Source organism: Eufriesea mexicana, unplaced genomic scaffold (assembly GCF_001483705.2).
Source record: "Eufriesea mexicana isolate 0111107269 unplaced genomic scaffold, ASM148370v2 scaffold739, whole genome shotgun sequence".
Lineage (NCBI taxonomy): Eukaryota > Metazoa > Arthropoda > Insecta > Hymenoptera > Apidae > Eufriesea > Eufriesea mexicana.
Window position 1 is genome coordinate 419,669 of NW_016908892.1, and position 15,299 is coordinate 434,967.

At 40.2% G+C, this 15,299-nt stretch overlaps 1 protein-coding gene across 1 annotated transcript in view; it reads right to left on the bottom strand.

Annotated features, from left to right (window-relative positions):
- Positions 1-15,299, bottom strand: part of LOC108546631 (telomerase-binding protein EST1A) — a 229,031-nt gene continuing 213,732 nt past the window's right edge. The window contains 3 exon segments of the mRNA XM_017898834.1: positions 1-229; positions 1,256-1,340; positions 2,586-2,806. Coding sequence (XP_017754323.1) covers positions 93-229; positions 1,256-1,340; positions 2,586-2,806 — 443 coding nt within the window. The 3' untranslated portion in view covers positions 1-92.

The window sequence follows — 15,299 nt, forward strand, 5'->3', positions numbered from 1 at the left end:
GTCTTGCTGCTGCTGCTGCTGGTCAAGTTTACTCGGCGGGGGTGGTAACGGGAGATTTTTCGTTAGCGGGTGTGTTTGGTCGGAAAAGCGTCTCAGCCGAGGCCGGCCCATTGCATGAAGTCGGGCACCTCTCTCACGGGGACGTCCCTGGCCAGAGCCTTCACCCTCAGGTTCCTGTCCTCTGTTAGCAGCACGACCTCCCTTCTCAGTCGTCGCGGCTGACCCTCTTCTGTTCAAAGGAAAATTCGAAGCCTGTTTAGTTTTCCGCGGGGGTTGCTGACTCAATGTTTCGAGTGTGACAGGAGTGAGAGTATTTTCTTTTTCCCTTGGAACGGTGCAGGAGAGGTCTTTTGTTCGAAGGAGGTTCGAATGGAGCAGTGGTCGCGGGAATTGCGAGCTTTCCTTGGAAATTCTTACGATTATGGGATCCTTTGTTTCGATTTCGGAGGACTTTCGGGGTGGTCGGAGGAGCTTGGAAATCTTATATTCGCAACAGGGAATTGGGAATTATGAAATTCTACAATCACATAATCTCAAAACACGGGATTTGCGAGCTTCTCTTGGAAATTTTTATGTGTGATCCTTTGTTACGATTTTGGAGAACTTTTGGGGTGGCAAAGGAGCTTGGAAATCTTATATTCGCAACAGGGAATTATGAAATTCTACAATCCCATAACCTCAAAACTCCGATATTCTCAGATCCCGAAACTTCGATACTTAAAACTGCAAAATTGACGGATCTCCTGTCATTTAAATTGAAAGATCGAAAATTCGAGTTATCGAACTACGGCCCTGAACTGAAAAATCGATAGAATGACTAAAAAGGATCCAAGCTACAAATTCCAAGAGTAAAAAAAATTCTTTTTTCTTTCAAACGCGAAATATTAATTTCCTCGCGTGATTGACAGTCGCGGCAAATTTTTCATTGACATAACTCAGCCGGTGAGACGGTTTCAATTAGCGGGCCTTGACGAAACCGATCTCGACGTGGTTCTCGCGATCAGGAAGAGTGGAATAATTAGCACGCTGTCGAGCAATAAATTGCTGCTCGATAAGGGCGAGCGAAGGCAACGATCGCGTCGATCGTGACGCCATGTGCGCTGTCAACCGCGATAACGGTTAATCCCCGGGCGGAACGGGCATTACAATCGGCCAGAGGCGGTATTAATCACCATCAAAGCGTCGGAAAACGCTTCGTGTACCGAGTACTCTGAGAGAGAAATATGCGCGGTGGCCGCGGCGTGTGTCTACGTACCTGCATTTACTTGATCTTTGTTACCCGCCTTGCAGAGGCTCAAGCACGTAGCCAGTATTCTGTCATCGTTTCTTGTCAGCCCGTCCTGCAACGGAATTACAGATGTTTCGCTTATTATTTTTATGAAATGACACGCGCCCCAGCATCGCGGGAATTTCAATTGGCGGCGCTTCTTTCTGCGCGGAACAGGCTCGGTTAGGTCGCAGAATTTTCTAGCGTAATGCCATTTTTATTTATCTCTTTTATTTCCCCTTCCTTTTTCCTCTTGCGTTTGCGTTACGTGCGTGACAAGGTGATGTGACAAGATGAAGGACCGAGATTCTTGGTTCTTCTCCTTTTATCGAAGGTTAGTATCGCGTGCTGTCACGATGTTGACAGGTATCGGAAAAAATGACCACCTTTGAGAAATTTGAATAAATAAACGTGATAAAGAATATTATACTGCTACAAATTGAGTTTGCCTTTATACGGGGAGATTGGTAATTTGTCATTTAATTCCGAGAAGAAATAATCTCGTCTGAATTTCGAAGAATGCAAGTGCTGTGTATTCCCTAATTCTTGGGAAATTCAATTAGTTTCTGCGTTGTTTGCGGTTTAGTATATGAAATGGAGAAATGTAAATGTCGAGATATGGGATTTAATAACGGTGACACATAATTGCCAAAATTGGGGCTCCCAGGTGTAAAGGTACGAGCCTGTGTTTGAAAGCCTGGGTTTCCGCCATTGTATGATACGTCTATGAGAATGATAAAGAATTGTTGAAGACTTAAGCTATTATTAATTTCGCCGTGATTATATCATTGTATTTTTCTAGATTTTGACAGAATTCCTGTAAGAATTACCCTACCCGCTGTCAATAGTTCCAATGTATAGTACGAACAGTAAAATGACGCAGGTCTCCGAACATTAAAACGGGACTTATGATATATGAATAATCGATTCTTCGAATTTTAACACGAAACGTCGAGTTTTGATCGATAACCTAACCCCTTTGACTACGGCAGACTTTGACACGCACTAGCCATACCATATGGTAGGAATCCATTTGCAATGTACACCGAGAATGATGACACTTTTCGTTAAGTGTGCATTGCTGATAAATTATGTTCTATTTAAATAATAATCAAAGCACTATGTTCCACTACGTTAAAACAATATCAAATTATTAAAATTTGACAGTAAAAGATCCTTTGGGTGACTCTAGATGCCTATAGTCACAGTATCATAATCGTAAAATTTCTAAACGCCCGCAGTAGTCAAAGGGTTAATACAAACGCAGAGATTTCGATAAATAAATCCCGGAAACCTTGGATTAAATTGATTCCCTTACCTTATCGACGTCTTCTTCCACCGTGAAGGTACTGGATGTAAGGACAGTCCCTCTCGTAGTTAAGCACCGAATCGCGGGATTTCTGCTTCTCGCGAAGGACAAGGCTGCTTTCGCGCTCTCAGCCACTCTGGCCACGTGCTCGGGGTCCAAAGTTGCCCTCGAGGCTGGAGGGCAGTCTCTGGAGTCGGCACCCCTTGCCAGGCCCTCCAACTCGTTCAGAACTGAAACAAAAATGGGAACAGTTGGTCAGTGAAAGTAAATATCCGAAAAAGAGAATGTACGAGACAAGGGGGAGAGGCTAGGAAATTAATTCCAAGATAAAATTAATTCCATTGCACGATCAATTGCGACAATTTTAAGCGACCGTATCCGTTATCCTTGTTCTCGAAGGCTCGCTCGAAGAGGGACGGAAGATAATCTCGGAAGAGGGTGGCTGGAATAACAGAGGGAGGATCTATTCGTGGCAAGTGGAAAAGTTTTTTCATCGAGGCTGTTGCCCAGGGAAAACAAGCGTGAACGCGGAATTTCAACGAAGGAGCCTTAATAGTGTTTACTCGGACTTCGCTTGTCAACCCCCGCTGCGTGAAAACGCCCCCTAACGAACTTCCTGCCGAGTCATGCGGGAGAAACCTAGCAGCCGAATGCTCTCGCAGCTCTGTGCCAGAGTGACGAAGAATTAACGACTTATTCTGCTCAACGGGTCCCCGGCACTTCTCTCGAGGATTATGTAAATATTGTCAACTAAATGATTAAGGAAGCGAGACGAAATGGATCCAGGGGGAGCCTCTCGACGACGAGACTACTGCGAACTTCATCACGCTACCGATTACTAACGATTTGCTCCCTCCCTTCGAATCTTAAGATTAATTTCATTCGGAGTTTAGTAATCCAGGATGCTGTCAAAAACGGGTTTTATTTGGTCTTAGGATTTCAATTCTAGGACCCATAGGGTACGCGCGGTGCACAGTGTGCACGAACGGTTTGAGACGCTGGCAAATGGAACAGAATAGAACAAAATGAACAGGAAGCACGGGAACTGATTAAACGGAAGGAAATAAAATTGGAATAACCTAACTTTAACACAAGGAACACACATTTCTTCTCGTATCAGCCTGAACTCAGAACTCATTGTAGGACGCACAGGATACTTAGAGTGCATAGTGTGCACGAACGGTTTGAGACGCTAGCAAATGGAACAGAATAGAACAAGATGAACAGGAATCATGGGAACTGATTAAACGGAAGGAAATAAGATTGGAATAACCGAACTTTAACACACGGAAGACACATTTCTTCTCGTATCAGCTTGAACTCAGAACTCATTGTAGGACGCACAGGGTACTTAGGATGCATAGTGGGCACGAACGGTTTGAGACGCTAGCAAATGGAACAGAATAGAACAAGATGAACAGGAATCACGGGAACTGATTAAACGGAAGGAAATAAGATTGGAATAACCTAGCTTTAATCCGCGGAAGACACGTTTCTTCTCGTCTCTGTCCAATACCGAATGACTCAACGCAGAACTCTCCCTATGTCGCTAAGGGCCCTATTCTTATGTCCATTGCCAAGCTTGATGACGTGCTTTTATCGATTGCTAATTAGTTGATATGGTGCAACCCATTAGCGATTTGCCCTCGTCAAAATTACGTCACCTTGCCAATTCGCGATTCGCCCCCTGTGAGGATACGATTCCGCTGGCCTGCGTTTCACCCTACCTAAACTTAGCTGGCTTGTTGCAAAAATAACCTTCCGCATCGGTATCAATCGATTTCCGATTTGCTTTCCTAAACATAGCATCCCGCGATAATATTACAATAATGATCATTCGCTGTCAATCGGAATAATCGCAATCGAAGTATCTTTTAGATGTTATGTAATGTGTAATATTATATGTGATTATATGGCTGCTTATTTTCAATGCAAAATTTTAACCTCTTATCTTACGATTTCAGTTCCGATGGCACGTGCCATCATCAAACAGCAAAGTTGCACAGTCACACGCTGAGCTATATCGTCCGAACGCGACGAAGAATAACACGCAACTGACGAGTCTCAACTTGTCCCGACAGAAAAACATTGACGAAGATTAACGGTCGCACGTGGAATTTACGAACGTGGCGAAGAATAACACGCAACTAAACAGGAAACCGTCAGCGGAAATTAACTACGAGCCTGACTCGTGTTGTTTACGTTCTGATGCTCGCGTTTGGCTCGATGTCTTTACCATGAGTCTAGCAGGATATTATAAGCGAAGAGGATACATTGGCATTGTCATACATTTAGGTACACGATATTTATTATGTTTTTACTTTCTATATTATTTCACGTTTTAAAGCCTGATTTGAGTTGTATACGCGTTGAGCCCTATTTACGAACCACGTCTCGCACTCGTGATATTCGTGTTCGACCCGATTTCCTTACCGTGAGTCTAGGAGGATATTATAAACGAAGAAGATAATTAGTACTGTCATACATTTAGGTACACGATATTTATTATGTTTTTACTTTCTATATTATTTCACGTTTTAAAGCCTGATTTGAGTTGTATACGTGTTGAGCCCTATTTACGAACCACGTCTCGCACTCGTGATATTCGTGTTCGACCCGATTTCCTTACCACGAGTATGGCACGATATTGTAAGCGAAGGGGTTGATTACTATTACCCCTGTGTACTGTCATATATTCTGGTACTCGATATTTATTTTATGTTCCTAGGACGTATAAATCCTATTATCTTTTTATTTTCTAGATTATTTCGTATTTTAATTTAACAATTATTTCCTTTTCTTCGTGTTACTCTAACTTTCCCTTCATTTACATACGACTACCCATCAACACGTAAACTGCCATGGTGGTCATCAGTGACAAGCACTTGCCTCCTCATTGGGGCAATGCTAATTTTTTAAGTTTATATTTGCTTCATTCCAACCAATGTTTAAATATTCGAACAACGTAAATAAATAGAGAACTTTGAATGAAAACATTTATAATTTCCACCATTTTTCTTTCCTTTGCTACATTATTTGATAATTCATCGCTATATCCAAAAATAATGAAAATTTCATCGCATACAAAAATCATTTGGCAGTTGAAGTGTTAACCCACTATCTAAAGGATTAAAATGAAATAACACACGTATCCTTCAACAATTTCCATCCTAGAAATCAACCCAGACAAACCTACATATTCCCTCTGTCACTTATCGAAAATTCCTCTCTAACACACACCTGCTGTCCCAATTGAAAAATTCAAACAGCCATCTTCCACAGCCTGCCACCCCCTGTTCCACGACACCCTCCGATTCCTCTCTTCCATTTTCTTTCCTCTCCAGAACTCTTCGCATCTGTCACAAAGACTATCGACGTTTCCGTCGCCGAGCAGATAAAAGCAAACTCGATCCGCGCGGGAGACGTGCAACGAAATAACCCTCGCAAGCTCGCAGCCTTCGAGGCAAAGTTCGCCTATAAAACTGCGAGTAACACAGCGAGTGGAAAGCGGCCACTGTCTCTCGGAATTTACCACTTCGTTTAACGGCGAGGGCCGTTCGATCGTCGTTGGCCCACATTAAATTCTATTTCTCTCCACGCGGCTACCCCGAAGCAGCAAAAGTTCGCGGCACAGGTCAGAAGCTTTATCGGTGTTCCTCGCGCGGAAGCATAAATCCTGAGAGGATTCTCCGGCTGTTTCTTCCGCGATGGGACCGCTGATCGGACAACGGGTCGGCCCCCGACTCGCGAATTATTGACGAGCCCACGGAAACGCAATTCCGCTCGTTCTAAATGGAGAAAGGAACCGATCTCTGGGGAACACGATACAGGAAAACGAGCAGTCAATAAGTAACGAAGCAGACATTTCTGCACGGATATAGCGCGATACCGTTCTACGCTATTTCTGAGATTTCGAGGCTATCGATTTGGATTTCGCTAGGGGTTGGAGAGGTAGAAAAGTGGGGTTTGTTATCAACTGTTTCGTAAATTTTAACCGATTTGGAATTAGTCAGGGGTGTAACTAAGAAGAGGTCTGACTATGAAAGTGCTTTGATATTTGTGCTGAATTTAATTTGTATACGACTTTTCTCTTTAATTTTCGTTTTTGAAACTGGTTGATCATTTTTGAGTGATTTGTGGGGATTGGAATTAGATAGGGGTGGTTTCTATGAAGAGGTGTGACTAAACATGTATATAATAATGAAGTCCTTCGAAATTTCTCTAGAATTTAATTTCTACACGAATTTTCTCTTTAATTTCGGTTCTTGAAACTGGCTGATAATGTTATACTAAGTTATTGGAATTAAATAGGGGTGGTTTTTACGAAGAGGTGTGACTAAATATCTATACAATAACTGAGATGTTTGAGATTTCTATAGAATTTAATTTCTACCCGAATTTCCTCTTTAATTTCTGTTTCTGAAACTGTTTGGTAATTTTAGACTAAGTTATAGGGGTTGGAATTAATCAAGGATGGTTTGAACTAGGAGGTGTGACTAAATATGTATACAATAATGAAGTTCTTCGAGATTCCTTTAGAATTTAATTTCTATACAAATTTTCTCTTTAATTTCTGCTTCTGAATCTGGTTGATAATTTTAGAGTGATTTATGAGGATTGAAATTATTTAGGGGTGGTTTTTACGAAGAAGTGTGACTAAATATTTATACAATAACTGAGATGTTTGAGATTTCTATAGAATTTAATTTCTACACGAATTTTCTCTTTAATTTCTGTTTCTGAAACTGTTTGGTAATTTTAGACTAAGTTACAGGAGTTGGAATTAATCAAGGGTGGTTTGAACTAGGAAATGTGACTAAATATATATACAATAATGAAGTCCTTCTAAATTTCCTAGAATATAATTTCTACACGAATTTTCTTTTTAATTTCTGTTTTTAGGATGTTGAATTTATTATTTATTTACAAAAATTAAAAACTGTAGATTTAACAGATACTGAACTCTTTAATAATTTTAGAGTGATTTATGGGGATTGAAATTAAATAGGGGTGGTTTATATAAATATCTATACAATAATGAACCTACCAAATTTCCTTAGAATTTAATTTCTACACAAATTTTCTCTCGAATTTCTGCAAAATTTATTAGCAGTTATTTACAAAGACTGCAATTTTTAAAGATACAAGAATTATCGTTAATCATTCGAAGCTTAACGAAATAAATAATTTCCTCCCCGACAAGTTGAACGCCAACTTAAATAAATAAATAACGATAAAACCAGATAAATCTTCTCGAAATATTCGCGCTAAATTTCAATCGATTCCGACATATTCGTAGCAACTGTCGAATAAAAGCATTCTTCCCCGACGATACAGAATTTCCACCCCCAGAAAAATATTATTCTCCACGTAACGTTATGACACTAATTAATCCGAAGCATTGTTTGACAGCTTCCTCCCTGGGCTGTTATTAAATTCAGCGAATTCGTTATCCGTTCGCCGATTTCGCTTCTTCAATTCCGAATGGCATAATTTTATGTCACGACACCGAGCGACGTTTAATAATAATCAGGAAGCGAACGTCGCGACGCGCACACAGGAACAATTTTCGAGTGTCTCTGACATGCGGTAATTGGACTGTCGACGGGAATACGTGACAGAATTCCACGCGTTTCGCCGCGCGTCGTTCGCGGCTGGATTTTAAATAAAACAATTTCTATTCAACCATTGCGAATTTTATGACGAACACCGTCGTAACGTCCAGAGTTCCTAGCTTTACGTTCAACTTACGACCTAACATATTTTCGTTCCGCCGCATGAAAAATGAATCTACCTTCTACCAGCTGTGCACGCTCGTTCGCAGCAACAGAATGATTTGCTTCGTCGTTTTTCCTGCTTAATATCTGATAGGTCGATCGATGGTGCCGTGTCCTATGGTTGCCGTTTCATCCGACGCTTTTATTCTTAACGGGAAAATCTATGAGAACGACGAGACGTCTAAGAGGAAGGACTTTATGATCGAGAGCCCCGTATTCGGTTTTCTAAAGTTTCTACCCGATTCAGTGAAATTTATCGGCCGCTGAATTTCGTTGAATATGCGAGAATTATTGCCCAGTAAAATCCCATTCCGAGTTATCTAGCTTCACCGGTTTACCGATTTTTCGATTCCTCTGCAGCCAGGTTTTCCCGCCATCTTTGCAAATCATGTCCCATGTGAAAATTAGTGTCAAAATTGTAATAGAACCAATTTTTCCTTCTATGATATTATAAGTTCTTCAAAATGTTGAGGAAAGACTTATCCATAAATCCTAAAACCTTATCCCAACGCTAAAATGTGTCAAGGGATGGTAGGAAAAGGAAGGGATGCGATTGGTCCCGGGCCTGCTAGCGGACTCATCAGTAAGGCTACCCTAACAGGCTCTACCTTAGATTACTGGGATTACGATTGGAAGGATGGGAAGTTATATATATAGGAATTAGAGATTTTTCAAGGACTTGCGAGGAATCCATTTGGTGACGAGGGTGAGAATGATGGTCGCTACAGGGACATTCAGAGTCTCGGGTCAATGGGACTTGGTTTATATTTTCAGGACCCCATAATTCGCGGACACACGGACCACCTCGATGCCTAAATCAGAGGTGGAAAAACAGTTCAGTTCGCTGGCGTCTTTTTAAATCGACTGTACTGATCTTTTCTCAAAAACGAGTCCACCCGCTAAAAACGTTGTTTCGATTCATCCAATCCCTCACCACGTCTTCCACCTTCACAAGGAATGTACCTTGCAACTTGTCCCAATAAAATCACCACATAAATCCTGAAAATCCGGAAACATGGTCCGAGAATAATTTCTATGGCAGAAAATACATCAAAATCTCACTTTGAAAATGAATTCTTTATTCTGTTATTTATCATTCCAATCTTTCTAGTTTCTCATTTATCAAAGAATTTTTAATGTAATTGATTGCTAATTAAAATTTAAAAATTCCCATCCCCTTCAGAGAAATTTTATTGTTAAGGGTATTTTATTAACCCTCTGCACTCGACGACTTTTTCGTTACAGAAAAATAGTAATTCGAAGACTTTCTGTCTTCTGTGATATTTTTAAAATGGTAAATGAGAAATCATAAGCAAATGAAGACATAGAATTATTTTTCTTCGACATTCCACACATGGTTAATGTAATTTTAAATTTGATATATTAATTATCTTCGATCTTTAGAATCTGATTAAATGGTGACCGACAGTCACCTCTCGAGTGCAAAGGGTTAAACATATTCATTGCCTTTATCTTAGGTTAATTCTGCTGTTATTACAACTGGGATGTAATCGGTGCCTAAACATGGTCCTAAATCCAACAATCACCGTCCCAAGTTAGCAATCACTTAGCTCCGGAAGGCAACTACCAGTAGACAATAAGCAGACTACCAACCAGGCCATCTCGACTCACCACCGAAAGCTCACACGAGGGTAGAGCATAGAGCCGAAGATCGTACAAGGCGAAAGGTCGGGAAACAGGCTGTCATCGATCAGGGAATCGGCAGGCATGGAACAACGACACGATCAGGGATCGAGGCGAGCTGGAATGGCAGTGAAGCGAGGAGGGAAACAAGCCGGTGGTGTCGATTGACACCGGTGGCTGGTCGAAACGAGGCAGCAGCAGCAGAAGCAGAAGCGTCAGAAGCGGTAGAACGGGGACGAGGAGGCATTCTCCGTCGGTCGGCGACCACCATGGGCATCGCCCACGTACGGATCGTGGCCTGGACAACGGCAGCGTGGCCGTCGGGCCAATCGCCGCCCGTTTCAGACCGAACACATGCATTCATGTATGAGCCGTGAGAACCTAACTGTGAACGTAGCCCGTTGTCGGGGCCAGACGGGCCGTGGCTCAGCCCGCCACGGGGTCAAAGGGCAGCGCCAGTCGATTTTGCATGAACGCGCACTTTCGTTTTTCGGTGCCACACGCACGCACGACAAAAGGAGGCGCGACCGGAGACAAAAGGGAGATACGAGTCTCAGGATGCCTGCCTTTCGACGCGAACACTGCCATAGCTGAGAGTATCCTTTTCAACACCGTCCATGTGGCTCTTGTTAAGGGGTTATAATGCGAAGAAATAGTGGTCAGTGGAAATGGTGGAAAAATTGTATAGATGTTTATTAAACGGGTGAACGGTTAGAACTGACCTGTCTGTTTAGGGTCAAAGACGTGTCAGGAAATGGGAGGCAAAAGACAAAACGCAGAGGAAGAGGAACCCACCTAGTGAATACTAGTTCACAACCTAGTGAACCCCTATCACTAGGATGTAGAGTTTAATTTTGTATTTAGTTTTCTACTAGAATAGTTTTGGATCTTCGAGTCTCTGTTTTTCCACAGTTTTTCCAAGAATTATGAAGAATATTGTTTGCTACCAATCGAGTTTCAAGGATACGACTCTATTTTCTTGTTCTGGGTTAGGATTTGTTTCATCCTGGACTCAGTTTGGGTTTATTTTAGTTTTCTTAGGTTTGGTTAACAGGGGTAGGTTTTCTTGGTGGATAAGGAAGATTGATAATATTTATAGTGGATAAGGTTGAAGGAGGACTTGTATTTTAATTAATTTTGGATTATTTTCTAATATCGGGTGTTTTGTTGTTCCTGATTAGGTTTTGTTTTATACTGCACTCGAATTCTTTTGGGTTTTTAAACAGGGAGGGTTGGTAATATTTGTAATGGTTACAGAGCGCAGGAAGACTTGAATTTTTTGACAAATATCGGATCAGATTTTTCATTTCCAGGATTTCTTTGCCTCCTATACTTCGGAGGACACGTCCAATTTTATTTTTCATCGTGGATATTAAATAATTCACGTGGACGAATTTTTGGGGAAATTCTAAACGCGGACAATCAGAACCTTCCCTGCTAAATATATTAAAATCACCCTTAGTAAATATACAAAGACAGACCCTTTTTTAAAATTAAGAAAAATTATTACAAATACCCCGAAACTATTTTCTCTTCATCTCCGAATATATAAAAATATCTATTACAATCTCCATACATCTCTCAAAGGAATATAAAAGATTCAAACCTAACCCCACATCCAGTCCACGATAATAAACAACGTCTTCAACTCCGAACTACCAATTGAAACGAAAAGTCGTAGAGAACCCCCCTGCTGTATTACAAAGTAAAATGAAAAGCGCAAACCGCGACATTAGCATCCCCGTTAAACTACCCCTCGCTCGCTCCACCTCGGTGCAACCCTAAGAAACAAACTTCACGAGCAGAGTTCCTGATCATCCCCTTCGAACGAAATTTCGCGACATCGCCGTTTCATGGAGAATCCGAGAAACTTTGCCGAAATAAATTAACCCACTGTCGCAGCGGATTCCGGAGAAGGGAAGGGGATGAACTTCCACGGACAAGGAGATACATATTCACGAGGAATAATGGAAAAAGAGCGATGAGGGGGTGGGTGGCGAGTCACCCCTCGGAGTTGCCGAGAATAAATCGTGGTCGGTGACGTTCGACCGCGAAAAAGTTTCGAAGAATTCACCAGCAGACGTGTTTTTCTGCCACATCTCTGGCCCTCTGGCCCCTACACCCCTCCTGGCCCGTGCCAAACCCCTTGAAATCCGATAATCGACTAGCGTACACGGGGCCAGGAATACCGAGACACGGTTCCAACTGCAAACACAGCGCCACCCATTCCACGCGCTTTCAATTGGAGATTCAACGACATTTCGTATGCATTAGTCTTCCGCCTCACCCCCTAACCCCTTCTTCGCGTAGGCGCAGAATTCGATACGGATTCGCGGCGATTCGCTCGATTCCTCGCGGAATGGGCCGACCCGATACGACGAGGCAGGAAATTACTTTCGCGCTGATGTTTCGGTGATCTGCAGGGCTTTCGCGAGGTTTGGCAGATTTTGACAGTGGTTAGGGGTGCTTTGGCGTTTGGGTAATTCGTAATGACGATTCTTTAAATTTTTTAACTGATTTCTTTTTATCGAAGATAACAGAATAATAAAATAATAAATAAGAAAAATAAAATAATAAAATAAAAGAATGTTTAATCTATGGGTAAAGTAATTGGAAATGTTTTTCTCCTCTTTGCAATCGTATTACAATTTTATTTCTATACTTCCCAAATTTATTCTGACTTTATTTTGAACGAGGTTTGGCAGATTTTGACAGTAGTTAGGGGTGCTTTGGCGTTTGGGTAATTCGTGATGACGATTACTTAAATTTTTCAGCTGATTTCTTTTTATCGAAGATAACAGAATAGTAAAATAATAAATAAGAAAAATAAAATAATAAAATAAAAGAATGTTTAATCTATGGGTAAAGTAATTGGAAATGTTTCTCTTCTCTTTGCAATCGTATTACAATTTTATTTCTATACTTCCCAAATTTATTCTGACTTTATTTTGAACGAGGTTTGGCAGATTTTGACAGTAGTTAGGGATGCTTTGGCGTTTGGGTAATTCGTGATGACGATTACTTAAATTTTTCAGCTGATTTCTTTTTATCGAAGATAACAGAATAGTAAAATAATAAATAAGAAAAATAAAATAATAAAATAAAAGAATGTTTAATCTATGGGTAAAGTAATTGGAAATGTTTCTCTTCTCTTTGCAATCGTATTACAATTTTATTTCTATACTTCCTAAATTTATTCTAACCTTATTTTTACATTTCCCAAATGAACTGTAATTTTGTTTGTATTTTATTCTTTCAAATTATAATTTTAGTTTCACCCGTTGCAAATATATCGTGATTCCGTTTGCATACTTCACGAATAAATTTTAGCTGTCATTCTAATTTTTAATTCGGATACAAATAGAGGTATTCCAGGTTTTTGGTTTGTAGTACAGTTACAAAATTCTCGTTGGACAATTGGGACGTTTAAGAAAGAAATTTGTGGATCGTTAACAAAATGAGGAGAAGAGTAGTTTCTACTCGTATTATCTCCTCGAGCACTACGATTAATCCCCAACGCCGTTTAAATTAATTACGAACATTGCAGAAAGCAGAAACGGTATTTAGAACCGAGAATGCCGGGTATGCTCGCGACATTTGGACGAGGAGAATTTCAAGAACGCGTACGACATACGGAAAGCGAGAATTTTGGGAAAGTTCATAGATATCGAGGTAGCCAAATGGGGGTTGTACGCGGGAATGGTCCACTTACGAGTGATTGGTGTGAAACCAAGCTCCACAGCGACAATTTACAGGAATTTACAACTGCCTTGAGGAAATTTAACCAGATCTAACTCCTTCGTTTCTCCTCATTCGAGCACCAATCGTAGTACAAAATTAATTTCGTACTGGAGCAAATAAAATTAAACAATTCTCCAAAAAATGTCATTTAAATTTCTCCTTAAATTTAAAATGTCATTTAAATTGAACTTTCCTCATTTTTAAGTCTAATTTACATCAATTTTCATTAAATTGTACCTTATGGTCTTTTATCTTTGTGGACTCAAGGGTTGTAGTCTTTTAGAATAATAAGTACAGAGTTGGTGAATTCATGGATTATTATACGAATTCTTATTTACTGTTCTAAAAAATCAGCTTTATAGCAGAAAATTTTTGAACTCCTGCTTCTCTTTAGCCAGAAAATCTTCGAGTGCAAAGGGTGAACACTCCACATACTCCATACTTAAATTATAAAATAAATCCTGTCTTTTAATTACAACGAAATTCATTCGTTACAACTCTAATTGTGGTAGTGGTTGTCATAAAATGTGTGGTATGAGTGTGAGGAATGGAAGAACGTGTGTGTGACGAGTATGACAAACAGTCGTGAAGAAACAATCAGTAGGTGAGAGAGTCCTCGAGAGATTACATCACAATTAGAAGCGAATTTATTTTACGAGATTTAGTTATAATTTTTGTGTTAAATAAATCTTCTTATTAGTTTATCCATTTACTCACAATACTAACTCTTTGCTGCATAGGATTTCAGATAATAAAATAAACCTATATTGCATAGAAATTTGATTTCGTTTTAAATGAAACGAAATTGGTATATTTTTACTAACTCTTTGCAGCACAGGATTTCAGATAATAAAATAGACGCGTTTCTGAATCATGCCTTGTCCTGAAGAATTAATTAGAAAAATTTATCGAAAAAATTTAATAAATTTTTGAATAACAGGGAACAAGAATTTTAACAAAAATGGAGCGAACTATGGAACAAAAGGAGGAGACAGGATGCCAAGTATGGCACGATTTAACTATTTATCGAACCTTTAAAAAAATCCCGCACTTTCGTATTCAAAGCAATACGCCTGTGCAAATAAACCGTCTAGGACGTTTTTCTTCCTCCCTCGCGTCCTCATATTTACATTTTTCCCCTGTTTACCCACTTTCCATTCATCGATCGACGGCGAGCCGGTGGTCGAAGATAAATTGCAGCCAATGTTCCAATAGTCGTCCCGAGAGTGAAAACGAAAGGGAAAGAAAAATAAGAAATTCGAGGGATCGGATAAAGCGATGAAATAACTCGATTTCTTGCCAGGAATTATCGACTGATCCCTTCAGTCGCCTGTCAAGATTTTTCTGTCACGTTCAGGCACTCGAACGTGGATGATTTATGCAATAAATCGCATAAAGTAATATTTATTTACGTATCATTTAAAAAATATTTTGAAGAAACACGAGGACAGTTATTTTAAATGAAAACTCGCCCCAAATTTATCGAACATGCAATTCTAAAATTTAGAAATTCACTATACAATATCATACTATATAGATCTTCAGCTTCTAAATTTCTGTG